The following is a 24,243-nucleotide window of genomic DNA, read 5'->3' as shown; positions in this document are numbered from 1 at the left end:
AGCAGGAGAAGCAGAGATAGAAAGCCAGCAAGAGACCAGTTCTTAATACAATACAATAGCAGAGTTGGAAGGGACCTCGAAGGTCTTCTAGTCCAACCCCCTGCCTAGGCAGGAAACCCTACACCATTTCAGACAAATGGCAATCCAACATCTTTTTTTTTTTTTGTAGAGTTGGAAGGGACCTTGGAGGTCTTCTAGTCCAACCCCCTGCCTAGGCAGGAAACCCTATACCGTTTCAGACAAATGGCTATCCAACATCTTCTTAAAGACTTCCAGTGTTGGGGCATTCACAACTTCTGGAGGCAAGCTGTTCCACTGATTAATTGTTCTAACTGTCAGGAAATTTCTCCTCAGTTCTAAGTTGCTTCTCTCCTTGACCGATTTCTACCCATTGCTTCTGGTTCTACCCTCAGGTGCCTTGGAGAATAGTTTGACTCTCTCTTCTTTGTGGTAACCCCTGAGATATTGGAACACTGCTATCATGTCTCCCCTAGTCCTTCTTTCTATTAAACTAGACATACCCAGTTCCTGCAACCGTTCTTCATATGTTTTAGCCTCCAGTCCCCTAATCATCTAGATTCAGTTCTAGATTTCAGGACACAGTCCAGTGATGAGGGAACGTCACGAGAGGAATTGTTAGTGGGCTCTCTGCAGCATTGAAGAGGTTCTTGCTTGGCCAGATCATTTTAGAAATAGCAACAGCCAATAGCTTCTCTTAAGCACAGTTGATCCTAGCTGTGTCTGGGCTTCTTACAGATGAACTCTCCTGGTTCTGTGTGTGTCCAAATGCTCCTTTCTATCATTTTGCCTTCTATGGTTGTCTGACCTTGGAGTGTTTCAGATCTGGGTAAAAGGGGCTCTTGATCAAAATCAATTTGTCAGGTCTTTGATAGATTTGCTTCCATTGTTTGCCGGGCCATGACAGCACGGGGTCATCTTCCTGTTCTTCTTCATTTAAGGATGGTACCTGAGAAGTGATCATCCCGGAACCATTTTTTTAAAAAACATCTCCCACTCCGTATAATCAAAGTAAAAAAGAAAACCTGAAACGTTGGGTTTTACCACTGCTGCTTTGATTACCGTTCAAATAAAATATGGTTAAAATGGGCTTATTTGTCATTTATGGAAGACTTGCTTTTAAAAGTGTGTGGGAAGGGGGACTGTTGCGTGGTTAAAAATAACCCTCTGCCACGGATTTCTAATGAAAGATCCTTCAGATCCAGGTAACTTGCTAGGCTGCTCCAAAACAGAAAAAGCCCCTTCGGTTGTCACCCGGTTCTCTTTTAGCTTCTATAGACTGAAGCGGCGGCCGGCGGGCAAGATTGAGATGGAGGGGCGGGGCCCTGGGCCAAAGGGCGGGGCGTCGCGAGAAGCTGTGCAAGTAGCCTCTTTTGGCGAGCCGGCTGGCGGAGGTGAAAGCAGAGCCGTCAGAGCACCAGACGCCAAGGCGATTTCTTCGCTGCTCCGGCTCCGGCTTTCGCTTCCAGCCGTTTCTCGTCTCCGAAAGTACAGCCAAGCGTCGAAGAACTCCGCAGGAGGCTCGGTAACTCCCGGGCGGGCAGCGCACCATGAGCACCGCTTGCAGCAGCTACGTGAACGCCGACAAAGTGCTGGTGGGCTCCTTCAGCTGTCCGCGGGAAGACGGCGAGGCTGACGCGATCTATTGCTGCGGCTTTCAGGATATCAAGTATTGTTGCGACGACCCGAACAGCTTTTTCCCTTATGAGCACAACTACATGTGGTGGCTCAGGTGAGAATAGGGAAAGGATTTTCTGGCTTGTCCTAACCCAGAAGGTACATCAGTTGGGACAAGAGGGGGTGGGGTAGTGAGGGGTTGCTGCTGCTTTAAGACCAGGATCTGAACCATCGGAGAATAAAGGTGATATTGTGATACACTCTGCACATGCTCAGGAGGGAAAGATTACCTTGCTGTCTAGAGGGGACACCAGAAGATGCGCTCTACCACCAATGCAAACGTGGGAGTTGCAAATCTCAGTTGCAGAAAGAACAGAGGGCGACAGGTCTAATGTTATGGTGTAAAGCAACCAATATAGGAGATGTGACCATTGCAATATGGAACTTGGTAATCTAGTCTTCCCTATTCCTGAGCAAAACTTGGCTTGCTTTTCTAGACAGGTTGGATTCCCATAATCCCCACTCAGTAATGAAAATTCTAATTGCAGATGATAACAGTCATACTCTAATACATTGTGGTGCCTGGAGAGGGATTAGGCTTTCTGATCTGATTGCCATGGTTGTTTGGAAGTTACTTGAAATAGGTAATTTTTCCTTTTACAGTCTCAGGGTACAAACAGTTCTCAGAAAGAGTATGGTGAAGTGAGAGGCATTTGCAACAGCAAAACATAATGAAATTTAGGAGATACGAATAATTATCCTTTTTTTCTCTAGAGTTCGAATGTAAGCTTTAAAAAGCCAATGAAACCTGAATGTTAGTAAGATAGCTAAGGAAATCAGTAATAATCACAGACCATAGAAGAGGTAGTTCTCATGTGAAACCATTCCATTTGGATAATTGGTTAGACCAATATTGTAGTGGAGTGCTTGGTGCTCTCTGAGCTTATTTATTTGCTTGCAGACATTTCATTATCTGACTAGGTAATATCATCAATGCTAACATTGATAATATTATCTGGTATGGTAATGAAATGTTTATAAGCAGACGACCAAGCTTAGAGAGCACACAGGATTCCAACAGTTCATCCCTGAGCTATATATACTCTCTTCTGTTAAAAATACTATACTTTGTGGTTCTGTGCTTGAACTGAACAGCTAAAGGTGATTCATAATTACTCTAGGCAATGCCATGAATAGTTATTTAGAAGACTGTGCTAATTATAGTAAATGGAAAACTGCCTACTTTCAGGACTTGTTCCAGTATTCTAGAAACAAGAGACTTGATTCAGCTCAATCTGAAAGTAAGTCTGGTGTCATTTAGTAAGTGACCAGAATGAGATTCAGAACAACTGAAGCACCCTGTTTCCTATCATAGAAAGCTTCACACAAGAAATACAAATTTGCCTTTTTTGTTTTTCCAATCAAGATGGATAGTATTTAATAGTTATGAAGATATACAATATAGCAAATTTCTTAGGACACTCTTGTAGGGGTTTGCCAGATATATTTCATCAAAAAATGTTAAAAAGTCAACCAACTCATGGATCTTGTCTATAAATTAAATTTGCTTAGTTTTTGTAAGTTCAGCCAGTTCATAAGCAATAGCAATAGCACTTTGACTTACAGTATATACCATTTTATAGTGCTTTACAGCCCTCTCTAAGCGATGTACAGCATAGGCATATAGCCCCCAACAATCTGGGTCCTCATATTACCCACCTTGGAAGGATGGAAGGCTGAGTCAACCTTGAAACTGGTAAGATTTCAACTGCCAAATCGCAGGGAGCCAGCAGTCAGCAGAAATAGCCTACAGTACTGCATTCTAACCACTTCACCACTGTGGCTCATATTGATATGAGTACAAGGTGATGCTTTCAAACATACTGTCAGTGTGGGAGTTTGCTGGCAGCTGTGCATATTGTTTGTGACTGGCTTGGACTAACCAACACAGTCATCCAGCAACCTTGCAAATGGTTTGATTAAAGTCAAGAAGTGCAGCACATCAACTCAGCAAGCCAACATGATTTATCAGAAGTTTCATTTTAATGTTTCAGCTACACTATAAAAGAATCAGACACTCCGTTCTGCCCTAGACTGTTATCTGGGAAAATGTGATCATTTCACTTAAAGAGTGGAGAGTCTCTACTTTTCATTGGACCATTTACTGATGGTGAACTATTAACTTAGAGACCTTTATAAGTATGTATGTATATTAAAATGACAGAATCAAAGGCAAAAATGGGGAGAAAATAAATAGTCCAATTCTTTGCTGTAACTCAGTTGCACACAATTTCTACAGATCAGTTTATTAAATGTTATTGGTTTTATCTAAACCATATAAAAATTGCTTTTCTTTTTATTATGTTTTTTTCAAAACAATTCTGACTAAAGAAAAAAGAAAAAAAAAGCCTGTGTAGGAAACACACTTGTATTTTATAACTCATAATTCTAATCTATTTAATTTTACATTGGAGATACTGTACATTTGGTAAAAAGAATTTATACTCTATGCAATGTGTAATTAGAGAGAGCCATAACTCTTTCATCCCCCAAAAGGTCACATAATACACTATATTTTTGCTGAGTTTAAATGATGAATATTATTTTTTCCAAGAAGCCTTTCTTTCTAACATCAGGCCATTTCCTTATTCCCACTGGTTTGCCCAAATACTGTTGAAAGATTTATCATTATTGAACAATAATGTTATTGTTAAATGGTTTTGAATAGCAGTAGCCTCTCTTTTCCTTCATATAAGCACCTTTTATTAAGTCTTAAGTAAACCTGCAACCCAGTTCTCCCTATAAAGCATTCTGTGATTATACAGAAGCCTAACTACATCAACAGAAATCTCTGCTTTCTCCATTTTGTCTTCTTTTTCCACTGTTCTCACTTTACTTTTTTAAAAATCTTGAATGCCTTTTTCATACACATTAACTCCTCAACAATATCAACTCTTTTCTACTGTCAGGTTCTCTGCTGTTCACAGATGGAAATGTTCAGCTTTGTTTTTGAAATTTTGGACCATTTTACTAGAAAAATTATAGGAAATAGAAAAACTGGTTGCTTCCATCTGAAAAATTTGCATCCTTCTGGATCAGATCCATGCACTTGTAATTTCACTCATGGCTTTTATATTTATTCCTGATCACTCTTTTGGAAAAGTGCTATCCAGCCATATCGGAATATTGGGAGATCAGTTGATAATCAAAATTACTTGAATTCATTTGAGCAAAATACTTTTGCAAAACTTCCATGAATTTTGACAGATGCCTCAGGGATTAAGGGAGCTTTGTATCTTCCTCTTAGACATTCAGGTGAAGCAAGGAGAAGTGAAATGGGCAAGTTCTTTAAAAGAATATTAATCAGTAATAAGAGTGATTAAATGGATACTTTCCTGCTAGCAGGTAACAAAACTGGATGCAGAATATTGCACTGTTCTGATTGCCACAATGTAAAAAAAGATGTTGAGACTCTAGAAATAATGCAGAGAAGAGCAACAAAGATGATTAGGGGACTGGAGGCTAAAACATAAACGCTGTTGCTGGAATTGGGCATGTCTAGTTTAATGAAAAGAAGGGGTGACATGATAGCAGTGTCCCAATATCTCAGGGGTTGCCACAAAAAGGAGTCAAGCTATTCTCCAAAGCATTTGAGGGCAGGACAAGAAGCAAAATAAATCAAGGAGAGAAGCAACCTAGAACTGAGGAGAAATTTCCTGACAGTTAGAAATATTAACTAGTAGAACAACGTGAACAGCAGTAGAACAGCTCCAGAAGTTGTGAATGCTCCAACACTGGAAGTTTTTAAGAAGAGATTAGACAACCATTTGTCTGAAATTGTATACTCTTAAGTCTTCCAGCCTGAGCTGGAAGGTCCCTTCCAACTCCGTCATTCTGTTATTTAGGGGAGGAAAGGAAAACAAATATGGAAGGATCCATCTATCCCTGTCTTAATAAGCCTTTTTCACAGTAAATAAGGACAGCATCATTTTATAGTATCATATCACCAGTGGATATAATGGCACCGATATCATTTTCTAATTGTTTGAGCATTTATGAATAGTCTTTTAAGTTAATCCATGAGGGGAAATCCAGACATATTTCTTCAGGAGGGGGACTGATTTAGAACTTTGAGTGTTATCATATTGACAGAGGCTTGAATTGTAATATTTTCTTGAAATTTTCAGCTGGAAACACTGAAGCTGTTTGGAACATGACCTAGAGTTATTGGGAGGAGCTGTGTAGAAATGATCGTAATAAATTAAAACAAGTACAGGTACTTGAGGTAAAAATGTTTTGTCGTACTCTAGCTTGGCTTCAGAACTTTAACCACCCTGGCAGCTCCTAAAAAGAAATGCAGATTAAGGGTGCTTGTATCTTTCTCTTAGTCATTCAGGTGAAGCAAGGAAGGTGAAACGGGCAAGATTTTTTTTACAAAAATTCCCTTTCCTTCAGCTGATGTTGCTGTTTAGTTACCCTCTGTTTTCTTTTCCTTTTTCTATGGTGTATATGAGGGCTTTTTTTTTACTCCATGGCTAGCAAGATGAAGCAGTGGTTTTTGTTCCTTTTTTATTTCTCAACCAGCAGATGTAAAAATGATTTGGGAATTTAAAAACTGAGAGTGTGTTGCCCTCAAGCATGAATTCTATTGTAAGAGAGACAACAATAATACAATACAATACAATACAATACAATACAATAGTAGAGTTGGAAGGGACCTTGGAGGTCTTCTAGTCCAACCCCCTGCCTAGGCAGGAAACCCTATACCATTTCAGACAAATGGCTATCCAACATCTTCTTAAAGACTTCTAGTGTTGGGGCATTCACAACTTCTGGAGGCAAGCTGTTCCACTGATTAATTGTTCTAACTATCAGGAAATTTCTCCTCAGTTCTAAGTTGCTTCTCTCCTTGATTAGTTTCCACCCATTGCTTCTTGTTCTACCCTCAGGTGCCTTGCAGAATAGTTTGACTCCCTCTTCTTTGTGGCAACCTCTGAGATATTGGAACACTGCTATCATGTCTCCCCTAGTCCTTCTTTCTCTTAAGCTAAGCATACCCAGTTCCTGCAACCGTTCTTCATATGTTCTTCATAATACTAAAGCAATGGATTGGGACAATTGGTTTTTTTATGTTGCCCCTCCCAAGATTTTGGTATAATTAAGGAGCCCTTTCTTTTCTCCCTAGGATAAGATTGGAAAGAAATCTGGTTAAACGATACTGTTTATGAGCAGGATAAAATCAGAATGGAACATGACTGAGTTTGAAAATGGGCTGAATCTAGCAGGAGGTATGGAGAAAAACATTCCAGGAAAAAGATCTCAGTGGTTTCCCAGTGAAGCAGTTGAGCCATAAATCAGAATGCTCCCGACTGCTCCATTCCTCTCCCAGCCCCCTCCCCAATTTCCTGGCCATTGACAATAATCCTAGTAGATCTACAAAATGAATTAGAATCATTCCATTACATTGGATAGCTGGAAGAAATCTGACAGGTAATTAAAAGCTATTTGTGTACTAATTGCAGGCAAATTTGCAAATCGTGACTACAAATATCTATGAATGCAGGTCACTCTGGCCTTTCTTTGCCATTAAATTCAGTGGGGGAATGGAGACCGAGACATCACAGTTAAGTCGTCTGTGTCACATTTTGTATGTTTTGAATTTGGCATGCTGAAAATCTCACGAGAAGAAGGAAAACTGGAACAACTATCACATTTAATGAGGAAAGGCAGAGTTTATGCAGAATTCTAACCAAGGATTCCATGATTACCTGACTTTAGAATTTCTTTCTTTGGATCCATTATGTAACAACTTCATGAGCAGTATCCTGTGAGTTTTAGTCCTTGGCATTTTATGATAGCATGAAAACAGTGTACAATCTTGCAGGGTCACTGGCAGATGCTTTAGTCTAGTGCTAAAACAAAGTTACCCAAAAGTCAAGGAGAAATTGAGCAAGCCGATCTCAGGAAACTGATTCCGCAATAGATCAAAGGTCTCAATTTGGGTTTTCATTCAGAATGTGGAGAATTTAAGTGTTCAATTCAACTTGCCTGTTATGAAGCTTGTAAAGTTATTAATACTATGCTTTTTGGCTCTGTGGTTTTTAATTTTGGTGAATGGAAATTACCCAGTGAAACAATATGTAACTTGCTCAGATACAAAGTAGACGTGAGGTAATCTTGTGTGTCATATGATTTACCTGCCCTGTTAAGAAGTCAAGGATCTATCCTATACAAAAAAAAAGTATGATGTAAAACCTATGTTCCCTGCTTTTCATCATTTCTATGGGGTTCTTTGTTCTATGTTTATGTTTTCCTCCCAAACATGGATTGCTCTTGAGAGCAACAAAATAAAAGTGGATGAGTTGTATTCTTCTTCTCTTGCCTATTTATTTTGGTATAGTACGTAAACTGTCATCTTGATTTATATCCAAACAGAATAAATAGGGACTTAAGGATATATACAATTCCACGGCTTTTATTAGTTTGGCCTATGGATGCAATAGAAATGATGAGATTTTGCATTCATATTTTCATTTGATTATGAATCCATTGATGAATTGATGTAAATTATTCTTAGCGTCACTCCTGCTCAGAATGCTACCAACTACCATCACTGGGATTTATAAAGAAAACACATAAAAGATATTCAGTACATTGTCATACTTGTGGTACTCCAAATCAAAGTTAAAACTCTCCCTAGACTTATTGAACAATGCTGCTTTATATTTTTGATTGATTTATCTTGCTTTATTTTACGATTGATTCTTTGAAAAGTTTAAGGATGTTAGTGCAAAAAGGAATCCTTTGCCTATTTGAGATGTCTCAAGAGTACACAGACATTTCATCTCTTTATCCAATTATCTGTTTGACAGAAGACAAAGATTTAAGAAGGACATCTCTTAAATTGATTTTACCTGGATTTAATTCCATGAGTTTCAAAGGAATGTGTCTTGATTTATACATGTTTAGCCAAGAGCAACATTAAATGCAGTAATTTAAGGAAATACAATAAAAGCAGCAGCTTAGACGAAGTTTCCTCTACAAGTCTAATCCAGTCAGAGAAGGCTTTTGGTGAATTGTTATAACATAATTCAGCTTCTATGAGAACAACCAAGGGAAATCTACATGTCCCCATAGTGCTGAAACATCTGTCTTTCTCCATTAAATACATGCAGCAATGGTGCCTTTCAAAGGGTTTGACAATGTCCTCAAATTCATCAGCTCATTGCTCTTTCTTTTCTAGTATTGGAGCACTTATTGGCTTGTCGGTTGCTGCAATGGTCTTGCTGGCTTTTCTCATCACTGTGTGTGTCCTCTGTTACTTGTTTATCAGCAAGAAGCCACAAAACAAATTGGATACAGGCTTAACCTTGAGCTTAGAAGCAGCAGGTAAGAGCTCCCTGTTCTGTCTCCCTATTTCTCAATTTAAATCATTCAGTGGTAATCAGCTTTCCATTTCATCTGGATTTTAATGGGTTTCAACACCCACATTTTTGTTCATGAAAGCAGTCAAAGAAGCTTGCAACATTCCAAACAAAGATGCAACATGCGAAACAAACATTAAATTTCAGCAAAATTAAAAATCAATCAACAATTAAAAGCCTAGTAAAATAGATTGTCTTTACTACTTTTCTAAATATTGGTAGAGTAGGAACTAAATGCACCTCCAGAGAGAGAGACCATTTCATAGCCAGGGAGCTTCCCTGAATTGAATACAGTTCCTCTGAGCCTCCCCAAAGCAGATGGAATGAGGCAACAAATCCGCTTCTTGTAATTGTAGAATACCTTCTCAGTCTGTCATGTTTTAGATATTGCAGGGATTGCAAGTCTCAGAATGGGACTCAGCCAGGATGGGAGTTGCAGTCCCAGTACATCTGGAGGGCATCATATTGCAGAAGGTTACTACAGGCAATCAAATTAAACGCAAAAACAAACATTTAGAAATTTCCAGAAAGAGAATATGGATCCAATGGTGTGAAATAATTTTTACCCAGTGTCTAAACTTCCCTTTTTTAGGGAAGTTTAGACACTGTTTAGGGAAGTTTGGATGAAGCAGATTATCTGGACGCTTTTCAGTCTGGGTTCAGGGTGGGTGGGGGCAGCACTGAAATGGCATTGTAGATGTCCTTTGAAGTGCTTAGGGTAGGGGTGACATAACCATTCTGGCCTTCCTGGATCTCTCAACTGCTTTCAGTACTATTGACCTTGGTATTTTTCTTGACTGTTGAGGGTTGGAACTGCTGTTTTGCTGATGCTCTCTTCACATAAAAGCCCACTTAGAGTTTGTTCATCACAGTCTGAGAGTCCTTCAGGTGCTTTTAAAAAAAAAAAACTTCAAGTGGGCTTTCATATGTTTTGTACTGAGGAGAGGCTTCCATCTAGCCACTCTGCTGTAAAGCCCAGATTGATGGAAGACTGCAATGATGGTTGTCCTTCTGGAACACTGTCCCATCTTCACACAGGATCTCTGGAGGGCAGAAAGAGTGACCATTGGGTTCTTGGTCACTTCTCTTACTAAGGCCCTTCTCCCCTGATTGCTCAGTTTAATTGGGCAACCAACTCTTGAAAGAATCCTGGTTGCACTAAATTTCTTCCATTTGAGAATTATGGAGGCCACTATGCTCTTGTCCAGTCCAGAAAAATAATTATTGTAGCCTTCCCCAGATCCGTTTCATGCAATAATCCTGTCTCTGAACTTTGCAGGCAGTTTCTTTGACCCCATGGCTTTTGCTTTGTTGCAACTAAAGCTTGTTTAAATTATTGAATTATGGAAAAATCCCAGAGGTTTGTATTTCACAATTTTCTACATTGTGATAAATTATATTTTATGATAGAATCCAGAAATTACTTATAAAAATAGATTTTTGATTTTGTTGCCAATGGTAGGTATCTTAAACTAGGCTGCAAGGAATTAAATAATTGTTTTTTTAGACTATATCAAGCAAGAGGATAAAAGTTTTGGACTATACAAAGAAGATAAAATTTCCTAACACCAAATTAGATGCAGAAGAGAACAGAGAGAATCAGCTTTTAAATGCAGTATATATTTTATGGATCTTAAGGGCAGTGATTATTGGTTTTAATTAGCAAATACCTCAGTCTTTTTTTAGCAGGAAGCATAAGAACAAACTATCTTCTTTATTCTCTTTTATTAAGGACTCCTAATATTAAAAAAATATTAATTACTAATATTAAAAAAGCAGAAAACCACCCTATAATCTTCTCAATCCTGTTATCCTCTTATTATTATTACATCTAGACTTTGTTATCTGAATTTGGGAATATTAAAAAAATCCGTAATCTGCTGTTAATTATTTTTTTCTCAGATTGGAGAATTAAGTTTTATAATAGGAACAACATAAGAGTTAACTAAGAACTAGAAAATGTATCATCCACCTTGATTTATTAACTTCTGTATATATGTTTGTTTTATTTATAAGATTAATTATTTGAGAACTGTTTTCAGGGCTTTATTGCTATAGTTTATCCTGCATTTACCAGAGTTCTATTCATTATATATGATGTTGACCTTATTTATGTACTAAAAAGTTGTAAATTATGCTTGAAACTTTTTGCACAATTTTTTTATAAACAAACTTTTCTGCTCCTAGCTTAAAGCTGCAATCATCTATATATTTACCTAAGTCTCATAGAAAAAGAAATTATTTCTGAATAGAGATTATGGGAATTCTCTTCTTTGATGACATTTCTCTGGGTCCTAATCAGTAATTGTCACTCTGAAAGAAATGCATTGATTAATTTTATTACTAGTATATGTAATTCTGTGTCATTTATAAACTACATATAGTAAGCTATTTATTTTCCAGTTTATGAATTGTATCATTTGTTGCAGAATTATTGACTCATAGATTTGGAACTTCAGCCCCTGCTGTATAGAAATCCAAATCCAAATCACATTCCTGACAAATGGATGGCAAGCTTTTTTTAGATTGTGAAGAGAAATCCATCACTTTTCAGGATAACCGTTGCATAGCTTTTATTTTTAAGAAACCTTTCCTAAACATCCAATTGCAACCTGTCTTTCAATAACATGAATTCATTGTTTTGTGTTGTGCATTCTGGAGCAATGATGAACAGATCTGTCTGTGTGTGACTTTTAAAACTATGGTAGTCAAGCTGGAAATACTACTGGGGAAAAGAAAGCTCAAGAGGAATTATTGCTTCCCATAATTAGGAAACTGTGTATTTCTATTGATGTATCCTGAAAATGCATTTTCCTTTTTTGCAACCACATTATACCACTGACTCATTTATAGCTTGCAATTGAACTACAATTCTAAGAACATTTTAAAGTACTACTGCCAAACCTGATACTTTCCATCATGTACTTGTGCAAATGATTTTTGTTTCTTATATGAAGTACCTTGCATTTGTCTCTGATAAATTTTATTCCCACTTCTCAATGACAAATTGAAACAAAGAGGCTTGTCGCTCTAACTATCTATCTAACTGTAGGCTTGTAGCTCTAACTATCAAGAATATTTTCAATTTTATTTCTGTTTTTCGGTGTTATCATCCAAATATTTTTGTGATGTATAAATCTAATAAGCTTTTCCTCTACCATGCCATCCAAATAAATCTTCCCAAGTGACTTAAGACAATCTGAGACTGGATAACTTATTCGAGTTTGATGAAGAACCATTAATTTTCAAGTAAGTTATGTTTCAATTGTCATGTAATCTAACCAATGCTTAGTAATCAGAACATCATCGAATATCTTGCAAAATACTTGGTTGATATCCAAGTATATCTACAGCATGGACATATTCTACAGTACGAGGAAAGTTACCCAATTAATTAATGAGGTAAATTTGATATAGCACAATTTATTATTCACAACTCTATACTGATGTTTTTGTCACATTATTTTCCAAGTATATATAGTTCAGTCTCTTTACATCTTCTCTAGAATCCTCTCACTTATTGGTGTTGGATTAATTAGACTCTACTTCATTGGAATCTTTTTTCCCTCCCTTTTGAAGATTTGGAAATCTTCCTCTCTGCCTCTCCAGTTATTCTCCAGATTTTCTCAAAGATAATATACACATTGCATTGCACTTGCGCTAATGTGTGGAAAGTTAGATCAAATTTCTTTAGAGTGAGCTATTTGAAAAACAGGATCAGGGTGCAATTTATAGAAAGAAAATAATTATTAATATCAGAAGAATTGTCATACTAAAAATATTAATCCTGACTCAGGACTATTAAGAAAGAAAAAGTCAGGGATGTCAAACTGGCAGCCCGCGGGCCAGATGTATCACACGCAGGCCACACCCATCTCAGGTCCGTAAAGGGGAAAAAACATTGCAAAATGTCATGTGATGGCAACATGACACCATGGGTTTGACAGCCGTGGTCATTAAGAAAGAAATCATGCTTACTCTTATTAAATTCAAATAATATTAGAAAATCACTGAGAAATATTTTCATTTTTTCTGTGCGTATGTGATGCAGAATGTGTTGTTATTTCCTGTGTACCAGAGCCAGTGCACAACTGCTATCAATTACTGGGATTTTAAAATATTAGGCTTTAAGTTCTGTTTCTGGATAACTAATAACTGATACAACTGGGGCATTTTGAAGGAATTATCATTTCTCAGCATCTTGTGTGTCAGGAACTAGTGATCAGAGCTGGAATGCAAATGAGTTCATGCAGTCTCTCTGGAGCACTTTTAAAACTTTTTTAGGTTGTGGAACCTGTTGATAAAACCCCCAAAATCTTGGAATTCCTGATCAAGAAGCCGAGCTCTAATAACAGAAAATTGGGTCCATCTAAGTGTTTGTTTTGCCCATGGTCTCTCATGGAATCTGATCAAATTGAAACACCCTAGTATACTGTAGAGTCAAAAAAGCTTTCCAGTGTTTGCTGAGTTACTATTCTTATCAGGTTCCCCAGCTCTGGCCTAGCTATTTGGCTTGGCTAAATATTTGAGTCTGTTTATGAGACGCTGATACTTACAAAGATCTGATTTATTCCAGTTAATCTGAGAAACTGGATTTGTGTTCTTGTTTTTCAGGCAGAGAAATTAGAAGAAATTCTTCAAGTTGAAGGAAGACATATGGAACAGGTTCAACTGAGTTCTGCAAGCAGTTAGGTACCATGCTCTTTCTGTGTATTAACTGTATACCTGAGATTTGCTTTTGTCCCAGAAAAGATGGCATGACCATCCTAAAAATGATACAGTGGGAGGGCTGTTGTGGGAAGAGGATAATGTCAAAAGTTGCATTGTATCATGAACTTCATTCCTTTTTGTATGTGCTTGATATGCATGCTTGCATGAAGGCTGCAATTCTTGTGTTTCAGTGGTGCAACTTGATTTTCACCAGTTTGATAATGTTTATATGAGCACTGTGCCTCTAATAGTGTAATTACAGTAGGGACATGCTTCCTCTAGTTATATTAAAAAGACATAATTGCCAGTATGTTCTATTGCTGGTATTTTTTAGAAGAGATTGGGCAACCATTTGTCTGAAATGAGATAGGGGCTCTTGCTTGAGCTGAGAATTAGATTAGAAAACCTCCAATGTCCCTTCCAACTCTGTTATTCTGTTGTTCTAAGTTGGAGGCATACAGATAGATAGATAGATAGATAGATAGATAGATAGATAGATAGATAGATAGATGATAGATAGATAGATAGATAGATAGATAGATAGATAGATAGATGATAGATAGATAGATAGATAGATAGATAGATAGATAGATAGATGATAGATAGATAGATGATAGATAGATAGATAGATAGAGATAGATAGAGATAGATAGATAGATAGATGATAGATAGATAGATAGATAGATAGATAGATGATAGATAGATAGATAGATAGATATAGATATAGATAGATAGATAGATAGATAGATAGATAGATAGATGATAGATAGATAGATGATAGATAGAGATAGATAGATAGATAGATAGAGATAGATAGATAGATAGATAGATGATAGATAGATAGATAGATAGATAGATAGATAGATAGATAGATAGATAGATGATAGATAGATACCATGGCATTACATTTTCCCATGACTTGGAAAACCATTCCTAGCTACTTAAACATGCTTGATCTTATCCCCAGGTGTTGGTTAACTTTTTGACTTTTTTACAAAAATCACCATCTTCATTTTATTAAAGTTAATCTATAGTAAATGAGATTTACAAAAGAGAATCAAGGTCTTTGTCACTTTCTTTAATTATATTGGGATCCAAAGTACAATAGGCATGTAATCTATGCTTAACAGAACTGCTTTCTGTTTATATGCTAAACTTAGGGGGATGATGTTGCATTTTATCAATGTTATACAGCATATTTAAAAAAAATAACATTCAGGCCAAACTGTCTGCATCACACAGTTGTGATTCAGCAGAGACAGGAAGAGTTAACCTTTAAAGGGGAAGCAGAGAGACTAAACACTGATCCATGTGGACAGAAGATTATCTGAGCTTGGATTTTTCAGAGACTGTGTAGATTGTTCTATAAGGATTTAGAATTTAAAAAATGACAAGCATTTTTTATAACAAAAAACCTGTTCCCAGTCTGTTTTTCAATTCCTAGCAAAAATTAAATATGCTGCTTTATGGTCAGATGTTAAATGTTGTGCAATTTCAATCTCTTGCTTTCTTTAACCTTCCCTGACTGAGTGGCCTCCAGATGCTTTGAATTACAGTTTCCTTATTTCCTATCTTAATACAGCATTGAACCATGCTGATCAGAATCATGCTAGGGAAGCTTACACTGGAACCAATTGAAACAGGACTATATCAGATCAATTATGGAAAAAATGCCTTTGGTGATATGTGGAGGAATAGAAACTAACTTTTTGTATCCATCTCTGTGAGAACTAAAAACTGTTCAGGAAAAACAACCTGAATCTTTCCTTTCCTTCCTTTCTGTTCCATTTTGTAGCAATAAAAATGGACATGGTGATATAGTGGGAATATATCTAGTGCTACCCAGAAGATTATATCATACTCCCTCTTAAGATGTTTCTGATTTTGTTATGGAATACTTGTTATGGAATACTAGCAGACTAACTAACAAACCACCCCTGCATTTATTCACTATTCCCTATAGAATGGCAGAATACTTCCTTCCTTCCCTTATTATCTGCTTGATTCATTCAAATTAGGATTAAAGTAGATGCAGTGAGGGAATCTGTGAAAGGACTTAAATATTTCTCTAGTCTAGATATGGTAAACTTCAGTTGCCATGATTCTTACCCATCTACAAGGCAGCCCACGGAGAAGGCGGTTCTATTGTTTTGTTTTTATATTAGGTACCACACAGGATTTTATTATATATGAAGAAAATGGTAAGGAGGAAATGCTCTGGGGTTGGGAAGAACAAAAATGTTCTTCCTAATTTTGCATTCTTTTGGAGTTATAATAAAATTATACCAGATGAATGGCATGAGTTGAAGTCTTAAACACCATTCATCCGGGAGCATTTCTTCATGAGAATTTTGCATCCAGTTCAGTGCCATCTCTGGATTTATTTGATCATCCAGAGTTGGTTGCTTTTGAGAGCTGAATTGGTTAAAAGCAATTTCTTTGAAACATACCTAATATTTTTGTTGACATTGTGTTGCTCCGTGAAGCTTATCTATGATCCATTTCCCAGCTGGCTTTTATATCCAGGAGACAGATGGTGGTATAGATTCCACTTTTTTCTTTTTTTTAAAAAAAAAACTTTCTCTAGCAGAGTTTCCTATCATAGCTACAAGGAAGATAGCCATTTGGAAATGTCTTTGACTTTATTTTTGCATGAGGTACTATTCCAGTTTGTGCCTAGGCTCAGTGACCATGACATTCATCAAATAACTTTCTTTTCATTCCTCTTGGCTAGCTGAAGGAAGTGCTGGTTGTTTGTGATGTACTTGTGCTTCAAGTGAAGAAGATTGGCTTTAAATTGGTTTGGAAGGATTAGGAAATGACAACAATTCTGGTTATTGAAGTGTTTTCTCATCTCAGAAAACTTTCAAGTCAGTCCAATAAGTATCCTTTTAATAAAGCAAAATGCAAGAATCTTAATCGTGGTTTTCTTACAGTACACATGATTTGGTCCAGCCTGATTTATTAATCATATTCTGTGTTTCAACCAGAATTATTTTGTTGATCATTGTTGAGGGTAGGTGGAAATGTGTATTTGAAAATGCATGAAGCCCATCCTCTAAATAGTTCATTCAGTACCCTCTGCCTTATCCATAGGGAAACCATAATTCTCTAGATTTTCACATAGCCTGCTAATCACAGGGCAGTGATGTCAAACCTTTTCGGCACTGAGTGCCCAAACTGGAACATGCACACGCCAGATCGCCGGAAACTTGAAGACCAGCTGGCCAGCGTGCATGTGCACTGACCAGCTGGACTTCAGGTTTCCGGCGCTGTGGCACGAACAAAGACCAGCTGGCCAGCGCGCACATGCACATTGGAAAACAGAAGATCAGCTGCTGATGGCGCATGTGCCCACAGAGAGGGCTCTGTGTGGCACCATTGGCACGCGTGCCATAGATTTGCCATCATGGTCCTTAGGGCATTTGGAAGATACTGGACAAAATGAGGGAAGGGCTCAAGTGTTTCTGGATTTTAAAAACTATGGTTCTAAGACTTGTTCAGCCAGTTTATTTCAGTGGGGTTAATGATGAAGTCTCACACTATTTGTTCTACCTTCATAATATTATTGTGGTAATTTTAAAAAATCCTTGTATGCTCTCCTAAACTCTGTGAAGGCAATACAGTTTGTATATATGTTTATTGTGCTTCCTCTTTGTTTCCCTAGCAAAGAAGTGCATTTGTCCAAAGGCACCAGCAAAGTATTGCAGAAATGAAGGCATTCTCTAATTTCAGACTAGACTGTGAGAATTCAATGCAAAAAGAGTGCCAACATATGTATACCCGTGTGTATGTGTTTGTATACTCTCTTCTTGTTTTCTTGCCATGCTAATTGTTATTTATGCTCAGAGCCAACCTGAATGTATGTCCTGGAATATAACATACTAATCACTATTAATTTAGCATTTTAGGCCCTAATCCTGTAATCCTGAAAAGGCCTATGTATTGACTTACACAGGCAAAGCTAGAATCTTAATCATTTTTAATAATCCGGCAGTGGCTTTAAATAAGTGGTAAAAAGAATACTAAACAAAATTATACTGTACATGTCATTACTTCTGGATCAAAATGTGATGGTGGTTCTTGGATTTGTATATTCTGTTGCAAAAAGCTTCAGATTTGTTCTCTCACAGTTCCAATTCTTTGTAATAAGCAAGCTTAGGTAAAACTAGCTGGGGGCCATTAAAGTAGGCAACTTGTGCGGATCCCTGCCAATAACGCTTCAGTGATAAATTATATTATTAGACCATCAAATTAGGGTGTTAATCAGATTTGACTCTTATCTAAATATTTTTTTAAAAAAAACTACATTTGCATTTACTCATTTGGCAAAGTTAAATGTAACATGAATGTTACATTTGGATGTTATACAATATACAGATACCATCCATCCACCCCCCCCCCCCCAAATTGAACATATCACAATAACTAAGAAAATGATCTTATCTCTTTTGGAGTATTAATTAAATAAAAACAAAGAGGGCTAAAATACTTTTTATCAATAAACTTCTTATCAGTAATGAGGAGTCTGATAGCATCTTGTCAGACTAACAAATTTTATTAAAAACACACAAGCATGACTTCTAATTTTTGGCTTTTGTAGATTGACATGGTACTTGATGCAATGCCTCTTGTTAGCAAAGTAATTAACAGAATATAGAATAAAACACAATAAAACTATACATATAAACCAGCTCTTGAGAAGGAAGAGGAAAAGGTCATTGATGCATAAAAATGCTTTCTCTCAGCAGTAGATCTGTAATGGCTCCAAATGTATAGTGTTCAGATTTTTCTCTAAGAACTGTGGCAAACAAGCCCATACTTACTATTTCATATGAGAAAGTTGCCAAAGCAGGAATTATTCAAAAAGAGGGATTCTCTTGGGCTCTCCATGCGTTTTATATCCAGCAGAATCTTCTACTTGTGTCTTGCTTGATGGATCTGCATAGGCATTGTGGAGATTGTTGTATATTTCCAAAGCCTTTTCTTCTATGCAGTAGATCATCGCAGCACTTTTATCATCCTTTGATTTCCTCAGCCATTTATGAATTGTAGATATAATTGCTGTTTCATTTCCCTCATTTTTCTCCTACCTTTCCTGCCAGATTTAACTAGAGGTATAAACAATATAAACAGTATAAACAATATAAACATATAAACAATAGCGGTATTAACAGAGGCATACAATCAAGATCAAGTGAGGTACTAATACCACTCTATAGTAAGGCCACACCTGGACTACTGCATTCAGTTTTGGTCACCACACTATAAAAAAGATGTTGAGACTCTAGAAAAAGTGCAGAGGAGAGCAACCAGGATGATTCAGGGACTGGAGACTAAAACATATGAAGAACGGTTACAGGAACTGGGCATGGCTAGTCTAGTGAGGAGAAGGACCAGGGGAGACATGATAGCAGTGTTCCAATATATGTGGGGCTGCCACAGAGAGGAGGGGGTCAAGCTGAAGGCCAGGCAAGGAATAATGGATGGAAACTGACCAAGAAGAGATTCAACCTAAAAATAAGGAGGAATTTTCTGACAGAACAATCAACCAATGGAACAGCTTGCCCTCGGAAGTTGTTGGAGCTTCGTAACTTGAGACTTTCAAGAAGAGATTGGACTGCCATTTGTCAGAAATGGCGTAGGGTCTGCTGCTTGAGCGGGGGGGGGGGGTTGGACTAGATGATCTATCCCTTCCAACTCTTAATCTGTTAAACTAGAGGGTGGTTTAATAGGCTCCGTTTTTTTTCTTGCAACTATTGGCTAAAGAACTGAAAACTTTTTTTCAGGTAGGCTTAAGAAGAAAAGTTCGGATTTTTCTTTTGATCCATTGTAATATTTCTTGGGCATGAGAAATATGAGGGAGAATTTGATGGTTGTGCTTCCAGATTTTCCAGCCAACACACTGCAGGCCTCAACAGCTTCATAACAAGTTCCTTTATTATTCATTACAGTGCAGTAGATGGAGAGCAAAGCATCCAGCCTCTAAGAAATTTCAGGCAATACAGCCTTGTTCCCAAGCACCTCAAAATGAAATAGGGAAAGGCTTCACCCAGACTCTGGAAAGGAAAATATGCAAGCTTTCTAATCTGTCTGCACACACATACAAAAGGTTATGCCTACTTTTATTGCCCTGCACCTTGTTAACAATTTAAACATGTGACTTAAGCATTATTTACTATGTTTCTGACATTAAACATGTGACATTAAGCATTCCACATTAGGAGACTCCTGACCCGATCTGGTGATAGGCTCATGGGTCATTTAGAGAATATGGTTTTCCACTCCTTCCTGATATCCTATTCATGTTCTCACAGTACCTGTGAAAAGGTATTGATGACTTTCATAAATATGTGCTCATTTGTGGCAGTTCAATTTCATTTCAGTATATATTGTTTAAAACACCAAAATAAATTGCAATTAAATTACAGAATTGAAGAGATTTCTAAATTTGTGGCACAGCTCTTCAATTGGCAGTTATGCACATTTTAGTGGAAAATGTTTGGTACAATTATCAGCTAGTTTACCAGTTTACAGATGTTTCTACTGATTGCCAGATGTGTTTCAAACAGAATATTAACAGATCTTCATTGGATTGTAATTAAATCCAATATAGGAAAGACTATTATGCAGTATTTCCATCATGACCAATTTTAAAATGTAGACTTAGATTTTCAACAGACAACCTTACTCAAAATAACAGACAATCTTATTCAAAATATACAGATGGAATTACAAAATAAAAGCAAGCAAATCCAAAAACCAGTTGTCTTACTGTTCAAAATAATTTTGTATTTCAAAAGTAATCTGACATAGAATTTAATTCTACCTGGAAACCATTTTGGGGTTATAGCATTATATGCACACTTGTACAATATCTGAAATTTATGTTCCTACTAACTTGATGCCTTTAATTGCTCAGATAGAAATTAATGCTATACTTTATCTCATTTTATGATTTATACTAGGCTACTATTGCTGTTGATATTCATGTATTATTTGGCATTTAACACATTCAATAACAAAAAGCTAAATGAAATATTAACATTTTAATTAATATTTAATATAAACAAATCCTAATCCTGTTTATCCATTTTGTGCTTTATTGCTTTCTTTTTAACCTCTTTTTCCCTTTTATGTGTCTTTTTTATTTTCCTAAACTACTTGATAAAAATTTAATTATAAAAAACTTGCTTGGTTGCCTATCATTGTTCTGTAAATTGTCTGCAAATGATGTTAACATATGAGTGTGTAAATAAAAAAAAAGGAATCAGTATTGTCTACCAACTTTTTTGCTACTGTTGGAAGAAATATCCATTTGGGTTCAGTTCCAAATGGGGAAAAAGACACTGGAAACATGGAGGCTGCTTGGAAAGCTGGTTTAATGGAGCAGAACCATTAAGTCCTGGTCCTGGTGCAGCTGAACACATGGAGAGTGGGTGTTATTTATAACCTTTCTTGGGTTTGAACTTGAGCTTCCTGTTGCTGTGGCAAGGGCAGGTATTTTATTGGTTGCTGTAGGGATCATGTGCAAATCCTATCAAGAGTGATTCTGCTATTTTTTTTCAACACTGGGTAGTGAAGAAAGTTAGCACCCATCCCTTATCTTTGTCTGAGATAAGTTTGGTTGAACTGCGCTGGATGATGTAATAACCCCAGGTGCCATGTGGGAACTAGCTAATCCTATTGTGTCCTGGAAGGTCATGTCTTAATCCCATCAGCCTGGAGTTGAGGTCTTTTGTTCTGTAGATAGGATGGCCCAGTCTTAAAGTGCATCAAATATCTGCTGGGGGGCAGGGAGCTGGTCTTTGTCTTTAAAAAATTGTCACTCCTTTTCTCATCCAGGGAAATATAATATTCTGCCTTTTTAATATTTCCTAAAATACTTCATTCTTCTAAAAGGGATGGGTGCTAACTTTCTTCACTACCCAGTGTTGAAAAAAAATAGCAGAATCACTCTTGAAATATTTATCAATTAACAAATATTATGAATTGGTGGCTTTAAAAAGTTGTTAGTGACTTTATGTTCTATATTTGATTTGATTCTGGAATTCTTATGTCTACTGTTAATGATGGGATAGCTTTTAAAATGTGAAAACAAAGCAAGCTAAGCAAATTGAACCAATAAATAAACTACCCTTAAATTTTCTCTCAGCCTAAGATTGATATAATATTTATTCTACAAAGGAAATATATTTGTAGCACTTTCAGGTAATGACCTTTCTGTTTTTATCACTGTGATGTGGAGCACCCAGAATGTGTTGTATTGTTTGCATAATATTTACTTCAGAAATATTAAAACCATATTTTTATGCAGAAAAAGGGTGATTGTTTCTTTCGCAGACCTATAAAATAGTGCTCATATTCCATAGCAGTGACAGGTGAGTCTTGCAAAAGTCATTGCAAATATTTAAGTAATGTTTTTGAATTTCCTTGACAAGAGAGTTAAGGGTGATTTAAGGAATACTATATGGATAAATAAATCAGTTTTAATGAACAATGTGGTGTGGTTAATATGAGGAAATTCACCTTCAGGAGGTCTGGATAATGAAAAGGTAAAGGAACGGCTGATAGGTAGAGACTACTGATGCCAGGAAAAATCAAATGCCAAAGAGGCAAACAAAAGGGCTTCTTCTCACATGAAAGGTTTTTGAAAGATAGCTTCCGTGTTATTTTTTGTCTTCAAATTTTCTAAGTAAATACTATAAAGCATTTACCAGGCCAACATGTCTCAGCTTTCTCTTGTCCATCATGCACCATAGTACATGTACAAACACAATGTCAAGTTGTCAAATCACAGCTTAATTTTTGTACTTATTGTATATTTTATTTCTAGAGCTTTTTATCTCCCAACTATGTATCCTGTTTATATTTTGAATGCACAAAAGTACACAATAAGTACAAGAAATCAGCATAAAGCAACACATCACAGAATGGGATCACAGAAGAGGATCAACCTAATGGTAAATCACTAAATTTCAATAACTTGCTAACAACCTGAGATAAAATAAATCAGTGCACCACATAAATATATATCCACCCTGAAATAAGAAAAACCAAATCTCACACTATAAGCCTCCAAATTGGTAATAGACTTGGGTAGTAGTACAGGCTATAAAAGGGAAGGTACATGTATTGTAATGGATTGAATATTGAATATAAAAGGTGTTTATAAAGAAACTGGATCATCATTTTTATCTGGTCAGATTAGACCAGTGGTTGGCAACTCATACTTACCCATTCCTTCTGAAGCTGTGGAGATCAATAAAGAAATGGCCTGGAATTTAATATGAGTATTTGGCAGGATTAACTGAAAAGACTACACAAAGCTGTAAGAACATCAGTGAGTAAGGTGAATCTAGCCATCAGGTTTTTGTTTCAATTATTTCACCAAGGAAAACCAATCTGAACATTCATTGTAGTAGGTAGATTGTGGTTAGGGCTAGAAAAATAGAAATGAGAGAATTTTTATTAGACGTCATGAAAATGAAGAAAAACGTGGCAACTACAATATAGATAATGGATGGTACTTTTTTACAATCAAGGCTAACCCATGGAGATACTCATCAAGTTTGGAGATTAGGATGATATGCACAACTGTAACAGTTGTAGGAAACTATCCATTTATAAGGTATCTCTTAATGCACTACATTCCCTATAAGAATAGTAAATCCACTCTCTTAGTTGATTGAATTTGAAACAGTTTTCTTAGAAATAAAAAGGAGCAACTTAATAATTTAATAGAAAAAATGTAGGAGGTATTGACTTAAAACAAGGTAGAAAAATAATTGTTTCTAGAGATAAGATCCTTATTACGGTTTGTAAAAATGCTTTAAGGATTGTAAAGCAATCGTATATTTCAAATTGGCTGAAATATAGCCAACAGAGAAATCAACAGGCAATGCACAATTTTTGTCTTAATTGAGCCATGATAAATTGCTTTACAAAGTCATATTTCATTAGAAAAAAATGCTGGCACTTGCAGGTTATTAATGGCTATTTCGTTTTGATTTAGACCCCAGGGCTGTTTTTATTTAGTTTTTGAAGGAGTTCTGTGTTCCCACATTATACAAACTCACACTAAAATAAAGCAATTACTTTGTTGAACAATCAATATTGCAAAGATCTCTTTATATCCACATTTCTCAGTATATCTAGGCTGTGGAACAATTGGTATGATTAAAATCCTACTTTGACCTTTATAGTAATGCTTAAAACATTTTCTCCCAATCTATTGCTTTACAGATGTATTCCCAACAATAGGCAGCCAACATTGGGGAGGAAATTAATTGCACCTAGAATAACTTGCCCAACATTTCCTACCGACACTTCAGTACTGAATATTGTTGAAGGCTCTTCTCCATTGCACATCGTATGCTACCTTCATTTATTTCAGAAAAGAGACAAAGTTGCACAGCCCTAACCCTCAAGGTTTTGTTCTGTGAAAGATATAGCATGCTATAAAAACATTGTT

The 24,243-nt window shown here is 36.5% G+C and overlaps 2 protein-coding genes across 3 annotated transcripts in view; one reads left to right on the top strand and one right to left on the bottom strand.

The window, feature by feature from the left end:
* The window catches only part of SLC26A8 (solute carrier family 26 member 8), a gene marked incomplete at both ends in the record, with an annotated part of 53,511 nt that extends 52,529 nt beyond the window's left edge, over positions 1-982 (bottom strand). Inside the window, one exon of the mRNA XM_081949165.1 lies at positions 827-982. Coding sequence (XP_081805291.1) covers positions 827-982 — 156 coding nt within the window. The remainder of the gene's footprint in view (positions 1-826) is intronic.
* A 573-nt stretch (positions 983-1,555) lies between these two features.
* Positions 1,556-18,927, top strand: SHISAL2A (shisa like 2A). Of its 2 annotated transcripts, none has more exons than XM_081948645.1 (4): positions 1,556-1,750; positions 8,879-9,024; positions 13,674-13,746; positions 17,437-18,927. In XM_081948645.1, the coding sequence occupies exons 1-3, from the start codon at positions 1,569-1,571 to the stop codon at positions 13,703-13,705; spliced, it is 360 nt and encodes a 119-aa protein (XP_081804771.1). In that variant the 5' UTR covers positions 1,556-1,568; the 3' UTR covers positions 13,706-13,746; positions 17,437-18,927. The 2 variants fall into 2 exon arrangements, with proteins under 2 accessions (XP_081804771.1, XP_081804770.1); XM_081948644.1 differs by having other exon boundaries at positions 13,674-13,751.
* Positions 18,928-24,243: the final 5,316 nt, after the last annotated feature.

The sequence above is a fragment of the Natrix helvetica genome, assembly GCF_964273705.1.
Source record: "Natrix helvetica genome assembly, chromosome: 3".
Classification (NCBI taxonomy): Eukaryota; Metazoa; Chordata; class Lepidosauria; order Squamata; family Natricidae; genus Natrix; species Natrix helvetica.
The sequence above is the reverse complement of the archived record's forward strand: the minus strand, read 5'-3'. Positions and strand labels throughout refer to the sequence as shown.